At 37.4% G+C, this 16,009-nt stretch overlaps 1 protein-coding gene across 1 annotated transcript in view; it reads right to left on the minus strand.

Annotated features, from left to right (window-relative positions):
• The window catches only part of G2E3 (G2/M-phase specific E3 ubiquitin protein ligase), a 64,531-nt gene that overhangs the window by 35,053 nt on the left and 13,469 nt on the right, over positions 1-16,009 (minus strand). The window contains 3 exon segments of the mRNA XM_006172373.3: positions 593-694; positions 4,534-4,631; positions 10,234-10,274. Coding sequence (XP_006172435.2) covers positions 593-694; positions 4,534-4,631; positions 10,234-10,274 — 241 coding nt within the window.

Below are 16,009 nucleotides of genomic sequence, written 5' to 3' on the forward strand. Positions count from 1 at the left end.
GAGACCTATAGTCTTTTCTTTGCACACAGGATAGTAGTTACCAAATAAAACATTCAGAGATGATAACTGAATGAACAAGTGGATCAAGTTTAGAATACCAATCTCAGAGAATAAGAGGGGACACAGAACACAAGCATGCGACATCACAGAAGGGCCACAAGAGTTCTGGAGATGGTAAATTATCAGTCTGCATAACTGTGCAATTTCTACTTCAACCCATTATTCTTACCTCAGCAGCTGAGGTATAATAAAAAGGTAAATTGTTGGTTTGATTTAGGATTGAAGGTTTATAGAATAGCAGAGTGCAATTATGGTCATATTTTGTTAGTAAGAGCAGATAAAATGATGGATAGGCTGGAATAAGATAAAGAAGTAAAATTAGTTTTGTTAAATTTATTATCCAGGGTTAGTTAAGTTTCTTCCATTTGCAAAAAATACAAAATGTTCTTCTGAAACATACTATATATTTAACAAAAATATGCACTGAAACATAAAATCAAAGCCATAAATTTCTAGTACAGAACCGAGAGAAAAAGACTGCCCAAGTAGAGACAATATTTATAGTATTTAGTGTAATTAGTAAAATACTTACCAGTTTAGAAGCTCTATTTACTTCTTTCCTGATATCTTCTATCAGAAAACCATAAACTCCTTCTTCTTCTTTCCCTCTCTGCCAAATTCCACTTGACATCAACTATGAATATATCCTCAATTAGAAAATAAACTCTAAGAAACTAGTTTAGAATATATATATCCACAAAATTTATTCCAATAAAAAAAGGACATAAAATGACAAAATTTTCAAGCACTTATCTATAAGTTATTTTTCATGGTCAAGGTTAAGAGGCCATTAATGTGCTTCAGTGGAATACACTGTTCATCAACAGTTTCTATACCTAAACTGGTTTCTAAAAGAACTCCAGAGGGACCAGCAGTTAGTGTAATGGCTATGTCACTGGATTCCCATGTAGTCGACTGCAGTTCGAGCCCTGGACCTGGTGGCTTAAACTCACGTCGTGTGCGTGTGCATGTGTGCTCAAGATCCTAAGAGGAAAATGGAGGAGAAGGGATTGTGGCGTCGCCATCCCTCCAGGGGTGGGTGGGGGGTGACTTCTCGCTTTCTGTCTCTCTGTCTCTCTCTGTCTTCCTGGTGAGCGCACACACCCTATAGCAAAAACCTCTCCCCCCCCCAAAAAAAAATAAAACCTCCATAAAGATTTATGGGGGAGGGGGAGAAGAAAAGAAAAGAAAGAAGGAAGAGGGTAGATAAGTCAGAGGGAGAAAAAAAAGAAAGAACATCTATAATTAAGCTTTAGAATAAAGAAGTGATAAATAAAAAACAATATGAATGTAGTAACAACAAAATCTATAAAGACAATCCAGATTATCAGTAATATGTCAGGCTAACTTTAGCTGAATTCTAAATCATAGAAGTACATTTACACAAAAATCTATTGAATCATAGTTAATAGATCATGTTTTACTTGCTAAAATTGGAATTTAACTTCACAGTTTATATATGGTGGGCCAGCTGGTGGCATGTTGGTTAAGGTAGCTGAATCCCATATGGCTGACTCCATGGTTTGAGTCCTAGACCTGGTAGCTTGAAAAATTTGCTGGGTGTATGTACATGCATTCCCAAAATCCTGAGAGGAGAATGGATTGTGGTAGGGCCAAGCTCCCTGGGATAGTGCTTTCTCACTCTCTATGGAGATTATACTTTAAAGAAAAAATAATTTTTTAACAATAATCTTTCTTTGTTTTAATTTGACCAGAGATGGACAGAGTGAGAGAGAAAGAGGGAGAGAGAGAAAGTGAGAAAGCAAGCCACAAGGTTCGAGACTTGAACTGCTAGTCTGGTGCCCTTAACCACCATTCAAACTGCCAGTTATACAGAAAAATAAATAAATAAATAATATAATATAATATAATATAAATTCCACATATGTATGGAAGCATGAGTAAAGAAAGAGTATTGACTGTGAATAAGAAATTCTAGCTTGCATATCAGGTTCTATGCCTAATCTTTCTTTGGGTGGGTGGGGGGAGATTTTTGCTATAAGGCCTGTATGCTCACTGGACAGAGAGACAAAGTCAGACAGATAGTGAGAAATCACCCCCTAGGGAAGATGGCCATGCCACAATTCCTTTTCCTCCATTCTCCTCTCAGGATCTTGGGCACACACACACACGCACATCCAACGTTAGTTTAAGTCACTGGGTCCGGGACTTGAACTGTGGTCAACTACATGGGAGTTCAGTGATGTAGCCATTAAGCCATCTGCTGGTCCCTCTATACCTAACCATATGAAACTGAAGGCAAGTAACACAATGTCTTCTTAAACATGAATAATGGTACAAAGGACTAGACTGCCATTAAGTCAGTGTCTTTGAGCTGTAGCATTCTTTTTATAAAAAAAATTATTTTTAACTTTATTTATTTTAATTTGACGAGGGAGAGAGAAAGTGAGAATGAAGCCACCAGGTCTGGAACCTGAACCACAGTTGGTCATGTGGGAGTCCTCCAGTAACCTTAACCACCATGCCACATGACAGCCCCTCAGCTCTAGCATTTTTATTTATTTATTCTTTTTTTGGAGAGGTTTTTGCTGTAAGGGCATGTGCGCTCACCAGAGAGAAAGACAGAAAGCGAGAAATCACCCCCAGGGGGATGGTGACTCCGCAATCCCTTCTCCTCCATTCTCCTCTCGGTATCTTGGGCACACACGCGCACACACCCAGCGTGAGTTTTAAGCCACTGGGTCCGGGACACGAACCACTTACAAATAATTTAATTTCTTAAGGAAGCATCAAAAGACCTTTAAAATGAAAGGCAGTAGGTTTGAAAGTGTGTCCATAAATTTTTTGATGCTCCTTCCTTCAAGGGGTGAATTCAAGTTTAATTTTCCATTTGAGTGTGGGCAGGACTTCGTGAGACTCACTTTCAACAAAGAACATGAAGTAAAAATGGCAGTGGGGTGTGACTGAAGAGTAGGTCTTTTGGTTCCATCTTGGTGTCTCGCTTCCCCTCTCATCACCTGCTTTGGGGGAAGCCAGATGCCACTCTGTGAAGCAGCCCTAATAGGAGGCCCAGGAGGTAAATTTCTGAGGCCTCCAGCCAACAGGTAGGATGAGCTGAACCCATTAGTGGATTCTCCAGCCCACTAAGCCTTCATATGCAATCTGGTTGATATCCTGACTGTCATCTTAAGAGACTTTGAGTAAGGTCTAGGCTCAGCTGACACCAAATTCCTGACCCTCAGAAATTGTGTGAGATAATACATATTGCTTAATTTGCAAAATTTTAGAATGATTGTCAGGTAGCAACATACCTAATTCAGTGTAAAGAAACTGTGTGTGAAAAAGAAAAGTTTGAGTACCACTGCAACCTTGGCATGCTAAGTTGGTAATGGTGGCATTAGTATCTTTTTACATAGACAGATACATATATTTTGAGAGGGTGAGTGTACTTACTGGAGAGAAAGAGAGAAAGGGAAAGTGAGAAAGCAACTCCCCACCCCCATAGGGCACACATAGTCACACCACAATCCTTTCTCTTCCATTTCTCCCTCCTTTAGGGATTTTGGGCATGCACACACCCATGCCTGGCAGGTTTTCCAAGCTACAGTTCTGGGACTCAAACTAAGTAGTCAGTCATGGGGGATTCCACCACCATAGTTACCAGGCCACGGGGTGGCCCACCACTATCTTCTTTTTAGAGAAATTTTTGCTATAGGGCATATAAATTTGCCAGAGAGACAGACAGACAGACAGACAGTGAGAAATTACCCCCTGGGGGGATGGCCACATCGCAATCCTTTCTCCTCCCATCTCCTCTTGGGATTTGGGCATGCACACATATGAATCTGGTGTGAGTTTTAAACCACCAGGTCTGGAACTCTTAACAGCAGTCAACTACGTGTGAGTCCAACAATGTAACCATTATGCATCTGCTAGTCTAGCCTACCACAATCTTAAGGCACAGAATGAGGCAAGAAATTGGTGGAGGGAAGGTAAAGTGAAGGAGGAACCAGATCTCAATATGAAACACCTCTTTTGTTTTATTTGGAGTAATCCATAAATTAACCTATTTCCTTTCCACAAATATTTATTGCCTTTAGCCAGAACTTTTCTTTCCAGGTTCTCTGTGAAATAAAATACGTTTCATCTACACCCTGTACCTTCAAGCAAATCTTTTCTGAGAGTTATCACTAGCAACAAAGGAAAAAGGTGGTAAAAAGAATACTTCTCTTACGTACCTAACCATTTTTCCCTGTTTTTTTTTTTTTTTTTTTTTTTTTAACCTAAGCCCTAAATAAGCAAAAACAAGCAGGTAATGATGACAAGTTTTTAATAGGTACAAAGTAATTTCAGAATTTTAAAATATGCTATACAAAAATCCTACTTTTACATAGGCAAAATGAGATCCAGAGAAGTTAAGCAGCTCATTCAATGCTCAGAAATCGGTATAAGGATCTAATTTCCTTCTTAAGAAAATCTAATTTTTAGAGTTTATTTATAACTTATACTTACCAAACAATAGTAATGGACAGTGAGATTCCATTTCTCATTAGTTTTCTTTTCTCCATATTTATTAGGACAGTCATCATTTTTCCGACAGAAAACACAAGCTAACAAAACAGGAAATAAATATAAAAAATAAATTTAAATACTTTTTAAAAAAAGACTATGTAAGTGGTACTTCTTCTCTATAGATGTTAAATTCCTACTGAAAGAGCAAATCACATTAGGTTGCTATTTGTAGTTTAAAATTTAATCATACCTGCTCCAAAAACACTAATATGACTCTACATTTTCATCAACCTTTAATGATAATGTGTAGTGTGTAGTTAAACTGTCAATGTGTGAGACAATATCAGAGAAAATGATGGATCAAGGAACTCTAGAACTTCACTATTCCACTAAGTAATTATTTTTTCACTAAGCTGTCCCTAATGATCAAAACTAACTTTTTAAAAGCTCTGGAAACTAATAGAAAACTTAATCAGGTGAATGCTTAGTGAACAAACAAGTTGCTAAATTTCAATGAGAACTATTTAACTTACCTGCCACCATTCCCCCCTCTCCAGCTACACAGTGGCATTGGGGCGCCCAGTGCTGTGTTTCTGATGCAGATTGCTGGTTGAAGAGAGGGTAATACAGACCTTGTTCTCAAAGTAAAGTGATTGCTTTGGCTCTGTAGTGGCTGTTTGAGGAATGGGCTCATGGGCTTGCCTTTGTTTTGCCTGACTCAGAACTTTCTCAGGGCTATAGTTTGTCAAAAAAACATTAAAACAAATATATTTATATAGCTGTTGCAGCCAGGGGGTAGGGATGACAGACAGACCAAAAGCCTAGGAAAAAAAAGAGGCTAGGAAAGGGAGCTATATGGGGGAATAAGGACTTTGCAAAGCTCCCACACATGCCAGAGAATCTATAAGGCCATGTATTTTTCCAGGGATGTACTCATACTCAGAAAAGATCAGAGGAACCACAAGCTTTCACTTGTACCTGATCTTTAGGTTCATGTAAGCCTACATTGAAAAGGAAGGATCCCAAGTTAATAGCTAATTTTATACTTAGTGAATTAGAAAAATAAGAGAAAATTAAACACAAAGCTAGCAAAAAGAAAAAAATAAAAAGTAGAGAATATATAAAGAATAAAAAAACAAAAACAAATCAATAAAAACAAAAATTGGTTCCTTGGAAAGATCAGCAAAATCAAAAAACCTTTAGCAAGACTGACCTAGAGAAAGGAAAAAAAAAGACTAAAAGCTTATAAAGGTATAGTAATCAATACAATGTGACACTGACCTAGGTATACATATACTTAAGTGCAAAATAAAAATCAAGAAATAAACTTGTATGTCTACAATCAACTAATTTTTCAGCAAAGGTGCCAAGACTATTCTATGGTACTAGGATAACTAGATAGCCACATGCAAAAGAATAAAATTGAAGTTCTATGTCATTATCATACAAAGAACTCCAAACAGATCAAGGATGTAAATCTAAGAGTCGAAACTATAAAATTCTTATAAGAACTCATAGCAGTAAATCTTCATGATCTTGGAGCTGGCAATAGTTTCTCAGAATTCACATGACACCAAAAGCAAAAATAACAAAAGAAAAAATATATAAATTTAACCTCGTCAAAATTTAAAACTTTTGTGCCTCAAAGGACACTTTCAAAAAAAAAAAAAACGAAAAGACACTCTACAGACTTGGGTGAAAACATTTGGAAATTGCATATCTAATAAGTCTCATATCCAAAATGTCTAACAAAGTATTACAACTCAACAGTGAAAACATAAATGACCCAATTTAAAAATGGGCAAAGGATCTAAACGGACACTTCTCCAAAGATAAACCTATAGACCTTAAGCACATTAAAAGATGCTTAATATTATTAAGCATCAGTCAACAAGGAAATGTAAATTAAATCCACAATGAGACATCACTTCACACTTACAAGGACAGCTGTAATCAAAATGTCATATAGTAACAACTCTTGTCAAGGATCTGGAGAAATCAGAACCCTTACACTCTACTGACAGAAATGTAAATCAGTGTAGCCACTTTAGAATGTAGTCAAGTACTTTCTCAAAAAGTTAAACACAGTTACCATAGGATACAATAATTCCATTCCTGGGTGTATCCACCAAAGAACTCAAAGTCTACTTTCAAACAAATACTCCTACACTAATCTTCATAGCAACACTGTTAACAATAGCCAAAGTGGAAACAAACCAAGTGTCCATTAATGGATGGATGAAATGTATAAACAAACTGATATATTCATACAAGGGAATACTATTCAGCAATAAAACGGAATGAAATCTAATACATGCTACAACACAAACAAGTCTACAAACATTATGCTAAGTGAAGGAAGTCAAGCACAAAAGGTCACATATTCCATTTACATAATAGTTTACATTACCAAGAATAGGTAAATCCAGAGAGACAAAAGACAAAAAGCAGATTAGTGGTTACCAAGGGCTGGGGAAATGTGTAGAATGAAGAGTGACTGCCTATCAGGTAGAGTTTTCCTCAGGGGGTGACAAAATGCTTTGAACTATTGATAGATGGTAGTGATAGTTTTACAACATTGTGAATGTACTAATTCCTACCAAATTGTCATTTTACCACATACCGAAAAAGAAAATTTGTGGAGTCAGGGAGATTCTGAATTGACTTAGCTCAGCATTTGTGTATGCACACACACACACACACACACACACACACACACACACACAGGAAGCTGGATCCACATGGCTGTGGTTCAAATCCTCACCCTAATGAAATAAAAAACATGTTGGATATGCATGCCCAAAGTCCTGACAGGTTGTAGAAATGGAAAAGGAATTGTGTGTGACCATTCCCACGTGGGTGGTGTTTTTCTACCTCTTCCTGGTGAGTGTACATGCCCTCTAAAAACTAAAAAAAAGAAAAGAAAAGAAAAAAAAGTTCAAGAAAAAATGGAATCAAAATATAAGATCATTTTGGTACAAAATTTTTTTAAATCAATGCAGTTTTTTTCATAATACTAGTTTTCCATGCACTTTTTTGAAGACCTCTTATATTTATGATATACCACAAGATTTTTATTAAAGAGTTTAAAAATTATTTTATTTATTATTATTATTTTTTAATTCACCAGGGAGAGACAGACTAACAGACAAGAGAGAAAGTGAAAAAGCAAGCCACCTGGTCCAGGATTTGAATCATATCGGCCATGTGAGAATCCAGCACCTTAACCACCATGACACAAGGTGTTTTGAAATACATTTGAACTGTGGAAAGGCTAAACAGAGCTAATTATCATGTGTTACTTCACTTACCTACCATTTATTTGTGATGAAAACACATAAAATCTACTCTTACTTTCAAATATACAATACATTGTTGTTCATGTAGTCATATGTTGTACAACAGAAATTTTGAACTTATTCCCCCTAATTGAAATTTTATATTCTTTCCCAATATCTGTCGAATCTCCCCCTATCTCAAACTTCTAGTAACCACCATTCTACTTTCTGCTTCTAAGAGTTTTGCTATTTGTACAGGAGAGAGAGTAGTATCAGCAGAGCATAAAGTAACAATTTAAATTCTTATACTTTTCAAAAAATGTGGCACATGTACACTATGAAATATTACTCAGCCAAAAATATGACCCTGTCTTTTGATGGGAAGTAGATGAATACAAAAATATTTAATATTAAGTAAAGTAAATCAGCTGAAATACAACACTTTATATCCCTGCTCAATGTATACCAAATGTCTGCACTATATGACAGAAATGGAAAGATCTGAAGACATAATAGTTGGCAGTTGTAAACACCAGAGACTGTATGGCATGGGAGTGGGTGGGAGAAGTGGGGTTGGAGGGCCTCAGGGAAGAAATGCTTAACAGACATAAGAATGTAAAATTTTATGTTGGGAATGATGTATAGGAGATGTATATGGTAATACCTTTGGATTTGATTGTCAAAGTGTGCACACTTTGATAAATCATTCTGTAGGCTATGAAGATGTACAATTAAATATGAATAAGCAATCATAAAATTAAAAAAAAAATAGCAGCTCCTACTTTAACTCCTCCGTCCCAGAATCTATACTTTTATCCATGAGTTCATATACATATAAAAGAAGGAAGAATAGAATAGCTGAGACTAGAGAAGAGGAATTCTCCAGACCACTCCTGATGGAGAAGCATTTCTATGTATCATGGACCTACAGTTTTCCATTTGTTCCCTTCCTCCCTTGCCTCTCTTCACCTAGTTTGGAGGTCCTTCCCTGTTCGTAGATAGACTAGGTTTTAGGAAAGCATTTTTATAAGTAGATTACTTTCTATTTATTTGTACTTCACTATTTTTTTAATTTGAATGTTTAAAATTCAGTAAAGTAGTTATTTCATTATATGTTAAGATCACCCTTTATTAAAGCAAATGATATTGGTTTCCATTACAATAATGAAAGTTTCCTTCATAAATAAATTCACGTAAGTAAAAAACAGAATTGATTTTAGAAAAAATAACCGTAGGGGTGTATTTGCATTTGGTAAATGAATAAAGGTAGTCCACACATTACTAAAGTTTCAGAACTATTAGCATAGTTGAAGCAGAAAAGGGAAGTAGAGGGAGCTCTAGAAGCACAAACTTCCTCATTCAACATAATGTAGAGTCAATAGATATGCTCTAAAAGTGATAGTCAAGACATAGTTTTAAGTATATTTTAATTTTAGAGGGAATAAAAAAATCTAAAACAGTAGAGGGAATGGTATCAGAAGAACATTAGAGTAATAATAAACTCTTCCTCTTCTATGGAAGCAAGTCAAAATACAACTAAAAGCGGGGACCAGAAGGTAGCATGATAGTTAAGGACACTGGACTCCCATATAGCCGACTACGGTTTGAGTCTGGAACCTGGCAGTTTGTTTTCTCACTTACTCTCTCTCTTGTTTCACTCTTGCTTTCACTCTGTCCCTCTCTGGTCAAATCAAAATAAATAAAGTTAAATAAAATAATTCTTTTTTTTTTGGAGAGGTTTTTGCTATAGGGCGTGTGCGCTCGCCAGACAGAGACGATGGACAGAGAGCCAGAAAGCAAGAAATCACCCCCCAGAGGGGATGGTCCACACTGCAATCCCTTCTCCTCCATTCTCCTCTCAGGATCTCGGGCACACATGCACATGCACCCGGCGTGATTTTTAAGCACCGGGTCCAGGACGCGAACCGCGGTCGACTACACAGGAGTCCAGCGACATAGCCATTATGCTAACTGCTGGTCCCAATAATTCTTTAAAAAAAAAAAAAAAAAAAAAACTAAAAGCAATGATCAAAAGAGATTCCATCTACTTGGGAAGGCTGTTATGACCACTTAGAGGTAAATTTTCCTTTCCATGTTAAACTTTTGTGTACAGTTAAACTGTTCTCTCCTTCATTTTTTTCATTTTTAAGAAAAAGCACAAAAAAGGGTGAAAAATTTAAAATTATATAGTTTAATTCAGACACAAACCATACCTGATAAATACATACACAGAATACAAACAAAATTTGGCAAATACATTATCCTCCAACAGCATTTTTTTGGGAAATGAATACACACATTATCATACTTCAGTACATAAACACTTGAACTAAGAAGCATGTACTAAGGAATTAATTCCTATTGTCTGAGTAGCAATCTTAAAAGTTATAGTAATGAAAATATTGTAAATACAGTTACTTACCAAGGTTCTGTGAGTCACCAGGTTTATTTTCATTCATTTTACTAGGAAAAAAAAAAGAACATGTCAATACAGCCATTATAGTTTCAAATTATCAATTTGAATGAAATTTAGTCAATGCATGATTACAGCTAAGTCACAATCATTTCTTACTCTAGTGCTTACTTAGTTAAGTCATCATTCATACATCTAAGATATGTAGTTTTCAATAAGGATGGTAAAATATAGAGACTTTTTTTTTGGGGGGGGGGCAGGTTTTTGCTATAGGGCTCACCAGAAAGACAGAGACAGAATGCAGGAAATCATCCCCAGGGAGGATGGCCACGCCACAATCTCTTCTCCATTTTCCTCTCGGGATCTTGGGCACATGCGCAATGTGTGCGAGCACGCACACACACACACACACACACACACACACACACACACGCCCGGCGTTGAGTTTAAGCCACCAGGTCTGGGACTCGGACCACGGTGAACTACATGGGAGTCCAGCGACATACCCATTACACCAACTGCTGGTTCTGTGGAGACATTTTAAAAACTCAAGTGAATGTGAAGACAGCAGGTGGCGTAGTGGCTAAGGTGCTGGACTCTTATGTGGCCAACCAACCACAGATGGAGTTCCAGACTGGTGGCTTAAAACTTATGCTGGGTGTGTGCGCATGCATGCCTAAAATCCCAACTGGAAAACCAGAGAATTGAGGAGAAGGAACTGTGGCATGGCCAATCCCCTGGGGGTATTTCTGTTTCTCTAACGAGTGCACTCTATAGCAAAAATCTCTCTCTCTCTCTCGAAAAAGAAGAAGAAGAAGGAGGAGGAGGAGGAGGCGGAGGAGGAGGAGGAGGCGGAGGAGGAGGAGGAGGCGGAGGAGGAGGAGGAGGCGGAGGAGGAGGAGGAGGCGGAGGAGGAGGAGGAGGCGGAGGAGGAGGAGGAGGCGGAGGAGGAGGAGGAGGCGGAGGAGGAGGAGGAGGCGGAGGAGGAGGAGGAGAAGGAGGAGAAGGAGAAGGAGAAGAAGAAGAAGAAGGAAAGAAAACAGAAGGGAATGTTTTCTAGTTGTCAAACAATTAAGATAATTACTGGCATTTAGTAAAAAAGGGCCAGAATGGCAGACATTTTGCAATGCATAAACAGCCTACATAACAAAAAGTCTAGACTCCCAAATATCCAGGTGGAGATTCAAATTGGTAAAAAGCCTCCTTTTAAGTTAAATCAACTTTGCTCACTTTACATAAACATCATTTCTTTCTCCTAACCAATTTCATAAGAAAAATGAGTATCTCCAGAACAACTTCTAACTAAATCTAACCTAAGACATCGCAAAACGTAGGGCTCATTATTTTATGAAGACTAATGCAATTAAAATGACAGAATGCTTTCTCTCTTTGGGAAGGAAAATTTTTGCAATATAGGGCATGTGTGCTGGCTGAAGAGACAGAGACAGACAGACAGCGAGAAATCATCCCCTAAGGGGGATGGCCACACAGCAATCTCATCTCCTCTATTCTACTCTTGGAATTTTGGACATGCACACACACTCACACACACACACACACGTGCCCACTTTGAGTTTTAAGCCACTGGATCTGGGACTTGAACCACAGCTGACTACATGAAGTCCAGCAACATAACCGTTATGCCATCTGCTGGCCCCATCCTCATAAATTCTAAAGCTGAAACATCCAAGGGCCCAAGTCTCTATGATTTTTGAACATCTGGTCTCAATAGAATGCCTTCTTTACAATTTAGAATTTATATTTACACTGTTTTAAATTTAAACATGAATTAACTTACATAACACTGTGCTTTCATAAAAGTCAGTCTAATTCTTTAGAATCACTTTGACTATAAGCCTTCAATAGTTTCCGATTTTTCTTTACAAAATGATGCTGTGCCATCAAGATTGGTATTTCCTAAAAGAACCCATAATACAGAGAGACTAGTTTCAACTAGGTCTGGCCTACGAGGATTAAATGAGTAATCCAAGGGCCAGCAGGTGGTGTGGTGGTTAGGGTGTGGGACTCCCACATGGCTGAACATGCTTCCAGTCCTGGGCCTGTTGGCTTATTTTCTCATTTTTCCATTTCTCTCTCTCTTTCTGATGAGTATACATGTTCTATAGCAAATTAAAATAATAATAAGAAAATAATTAATTCTAAAAAAAGAGAAGTACTCCTTTATTATCTTCTCCCTCTCTTCTTTTCTTTTTATTAGAGCAGTAATAATACTCTATAAGTACATGACAGCACATTTGATGTTTATATATGTTCAGCAATGACTACAGACTGTCCTTACTGATCAAACTGATTGAGGATCACAACCAATACAACCCAATTTTAAATACATTATTTGTGTGTAGGCAGAAGGGGGGGTTGGTTCCATTTTTTAAATTGATGAAATACAATAAATACGAAGATAAAATGCTTCTTTTATTAGGACTTCTCTATAATTTACCTCTGATGATGAGTTCAACATATCAAAAACCCACTTACAAGAATTTATTGCAGAAAATTCCATAAACATCACATGATAAATAGTACTTGGCCCAGAATAAACATAACAATATTAATCTATAACTGTTTTTAGTCAGCAATCTACCACACAGGTTTATATTTGAGATTTCAACCCTCCAGCTTATAATTCCTTACCCTCTCCCCTCCCTGTTTGCAGAATAGATTAGGTTTCAGGTAGTCAACTGCATCTACCTATGACTTACTTTCAGATTTATTGCAATTCAGAATAATGACAAAGGTAACTTTATTTCACCTGAGGATAAAATTGTCATGCCATTTATCATAGTTTAAATAAGTATTTATTGAACGTGAACATATGCTAGAGATATTACTATCACCAGACAATAGTTCTAAAATACATTTTCTTTATAAAGAAATCCTAATTTATTTGAGGTTATATATTCTCTTCCCACTTCAAGGACTCAAGGCATGTCTCTTGATAGATAACATGATGAAGGTCTGTCTAGATCTTTATGCGTATAGACAATGATATTACTTAAAAAATGGTATCTGGAAAAAAAAAATGGTATCTGGCAGGTGGTGCGGTAGTTGAGGCACTGGACTCCCACATAGCTGACTATGGTTTGAGTCCTGGACCTGGTGGCTTGCATTCTCACTTTCCCTCTCTCTCTCTCTGTCTCCCTCTGGTCAAATTGAAACTAATAATGACGAATAAAATTAAAGAAAATAATTTTTAAAAAAAGGTATCTGGGGACCAGCAGATGGCATAACGGTTACATCACTGGACTCCCATGTAGTCAACTACAATTTAAGTCTCAGACCTGGTACCTTAAAACTTATGCTTGGTGCGTGCGTGCGTGTGTGTGTGTGTGTGTGTCCAAAATCCTGAGAGGAGAATGGAGAAGGGATTGCCATGTGGCCATCCACCCTGGGGGGGTGATTTCTCACTTTCTGGCTCTCCGCTTCTGTCTCTTCAGTGAGCGCACATGCCCTATAGCAAACATCTATCTCTAAAAAAGAAAAATAAATGGTACCTTAAGTTTATTATTAGTTGCCATCCTTAGTATTCTGAACTAAACAAGTACCTTCTCATCTTTATAGATGAACATAAAAGAATAAAAATGTGGGACCAGTAGATGGTATAATGTATACATTACTGGACTCCTATGTAGTCAGCGGTGGTTCAAGTCCTGGACCTGGTGGCTTAAAAGTCATAGTGGGCGCATATGTATGTGTGCCAAAATCCCAAGAGGAAAATAGAGTAGAAGGGACTGCAGTGTGGGCATCCCCCTTGAGGGGTGTTTTCTTGGTTTCTGTCTCTTTCTTTCTCTTTCTCTCCAGAAAGTGCATATGCCCTATAGCAAAACACACTTAAAAAGAAAAAAAAAAAAAGAAAAATGTGACCATCAATTTCACATGACATAAAAAGTAGCACTGGAGGGACCAGCAGTTAGCGTAATGGCTATGTAGCTGGACTACCGTGTAGTCGACTGCAGTTCAAGTCCCGGACCCAGTGGCTTAAACTCACGCTGGGCACATGTGCATGCATGCCCAAGATCCCGAGAAGATAATGGAGAAGAAAGGATTGTGGTGTGGCCATCCCCCCTGGGGGGTGATTTCTCGCTTTCTGTCTCTGTCTCTCTCTGTCTGTCTGGCGAGTGCACGCACCCTATAGCAAAAACCTCTCCAAAAAAACACAAAAAACAAACAAACAAGTAGCACTGGAATATACAGAGGATCATGCTGAAGTCTTCAAATGTCATTGGTTACTAGCTGATTACAAAAAAGATCTACAGTGCTATCACTATAGAATCGGGAAAAGGTTTTCCCTAGGTACATCATTATCTAATAAGCAGTGTATACAATTTTTAAAAGTGCATTAGTGCACAACATTCCACATAGACCAATGGAATCCAGAAATAGATACATACTTTTCCAAACAAGAAAAGCACCAAAGCAATTCAGTGGAGAAAAATAAAATTTTTTCAACAAATGGTGCTTGAAAAACTAGCTATATCCGTATGGGAAGTAAGTGAATATTGATCCATACTTCACACCAGAAATAAAATTAATCTCAGATGAATAACAGACCTAAATATAAAATTTAAAGCACACACACATACACACACACACACACACACACACACACAAAAGGAAAGAAAAGGAAGAGAATATCTTCATTACCTAAGACAGGCAGCAGTTTCAAGTTACAGGAGGCATTTAACTAAGGAAAAAATGAATAAACTATATATCATCAAAATTAAAAGTTGCTATTCATCAAAACACATCATTAAGATCACACCTTCCAGTCACAGACTGGAAGGAAGTATTCATAAAAGATGCACCTGATAAACTTGTATCTAGAATTTACAAAGAACTTCTACAGCTCAAGAATATAAAGGCAAAATGCCAATAAAAAAACATGAAAACATCATGAACAAAACGGAAATATATGGATAGCCAATGAAGATACTTATATATGCTAACATCATTGCTAATCAGGATAATACAAATTAAAACCACTATGAAAGAGCACTTTGTACCCAAAATAGCTAAGACTAAACAATACCAAAACAACAAAAACTGGAGAAGATGAAGAAGTAACTAGGGAACGCTCAATCTGTGGATAGAAAGGTAAAATGAAAACATTACTTTAAAAAGTATTAAAAGTGCTGGCAGTTTCTTGAAAGTTGAACATAGAGAAGAAGCCGGGCCTTCAGAAGAAGGTTCCACACAGCTCCAACGAACTAGATTTTTTAAGGGAATGAAGATTTTCCACTAATAATTCAACCTGCAGCAAACGAGCTAGCGGTAGAAGAAGTCGGGCCTTCAGAAGAAGGTTCCACACAGCTCCAACGAACTAGATTTTTTAAGGGAATGAAGATTTTCCACTAATAATTCAACCTGCAGCAAACGAGCTAGCGCGATCACAACAGAACGGCAAGATTCTAGATCACCTCTGTCTGCTTGCTCCTGAACATTAAGGCTGAATTTCAGGAAATTGAAAGAAACACACCATCCATCAGATGACAAGAAATCACCGCCGGATCACGAGAAATAGGGGAAAACGAGAAAATACCTCTCCTCCAACGGAACTCTTCTTCATCCACAAGCAGTTCGGTGAAAATCATGGAAATGTCTGATAAGGAATTTAGAGCATTCATAATGTCGAAGCTAACAGAGATGGAAGAGAAGAGAGATAATGAACTGCTAAAGAGAAAGGAGAAAGAAGTTGACGAGTTCCAGGAGATGAGGAAATTCTTGCAAGATCTAAAAGAGGAATTACACACTTTACAAAAGACTCAAA

Source organism: Tupaia chinensis, unplaced genomic scaffold (assembly GCF_000334495.1).
Source record: "Tupaia chinensis unplaced genomic scaffold, TupChi_1.0 Scaffold000350_1, whole genome shotgun sequence".
In the NCBI taxonomy this organism is placed as follows: Eukaryota; Metazoa; Chordata; class Mammalia; order Scandentia; family Tupaiidae; genus Tupaia; species Tupaia belangeri.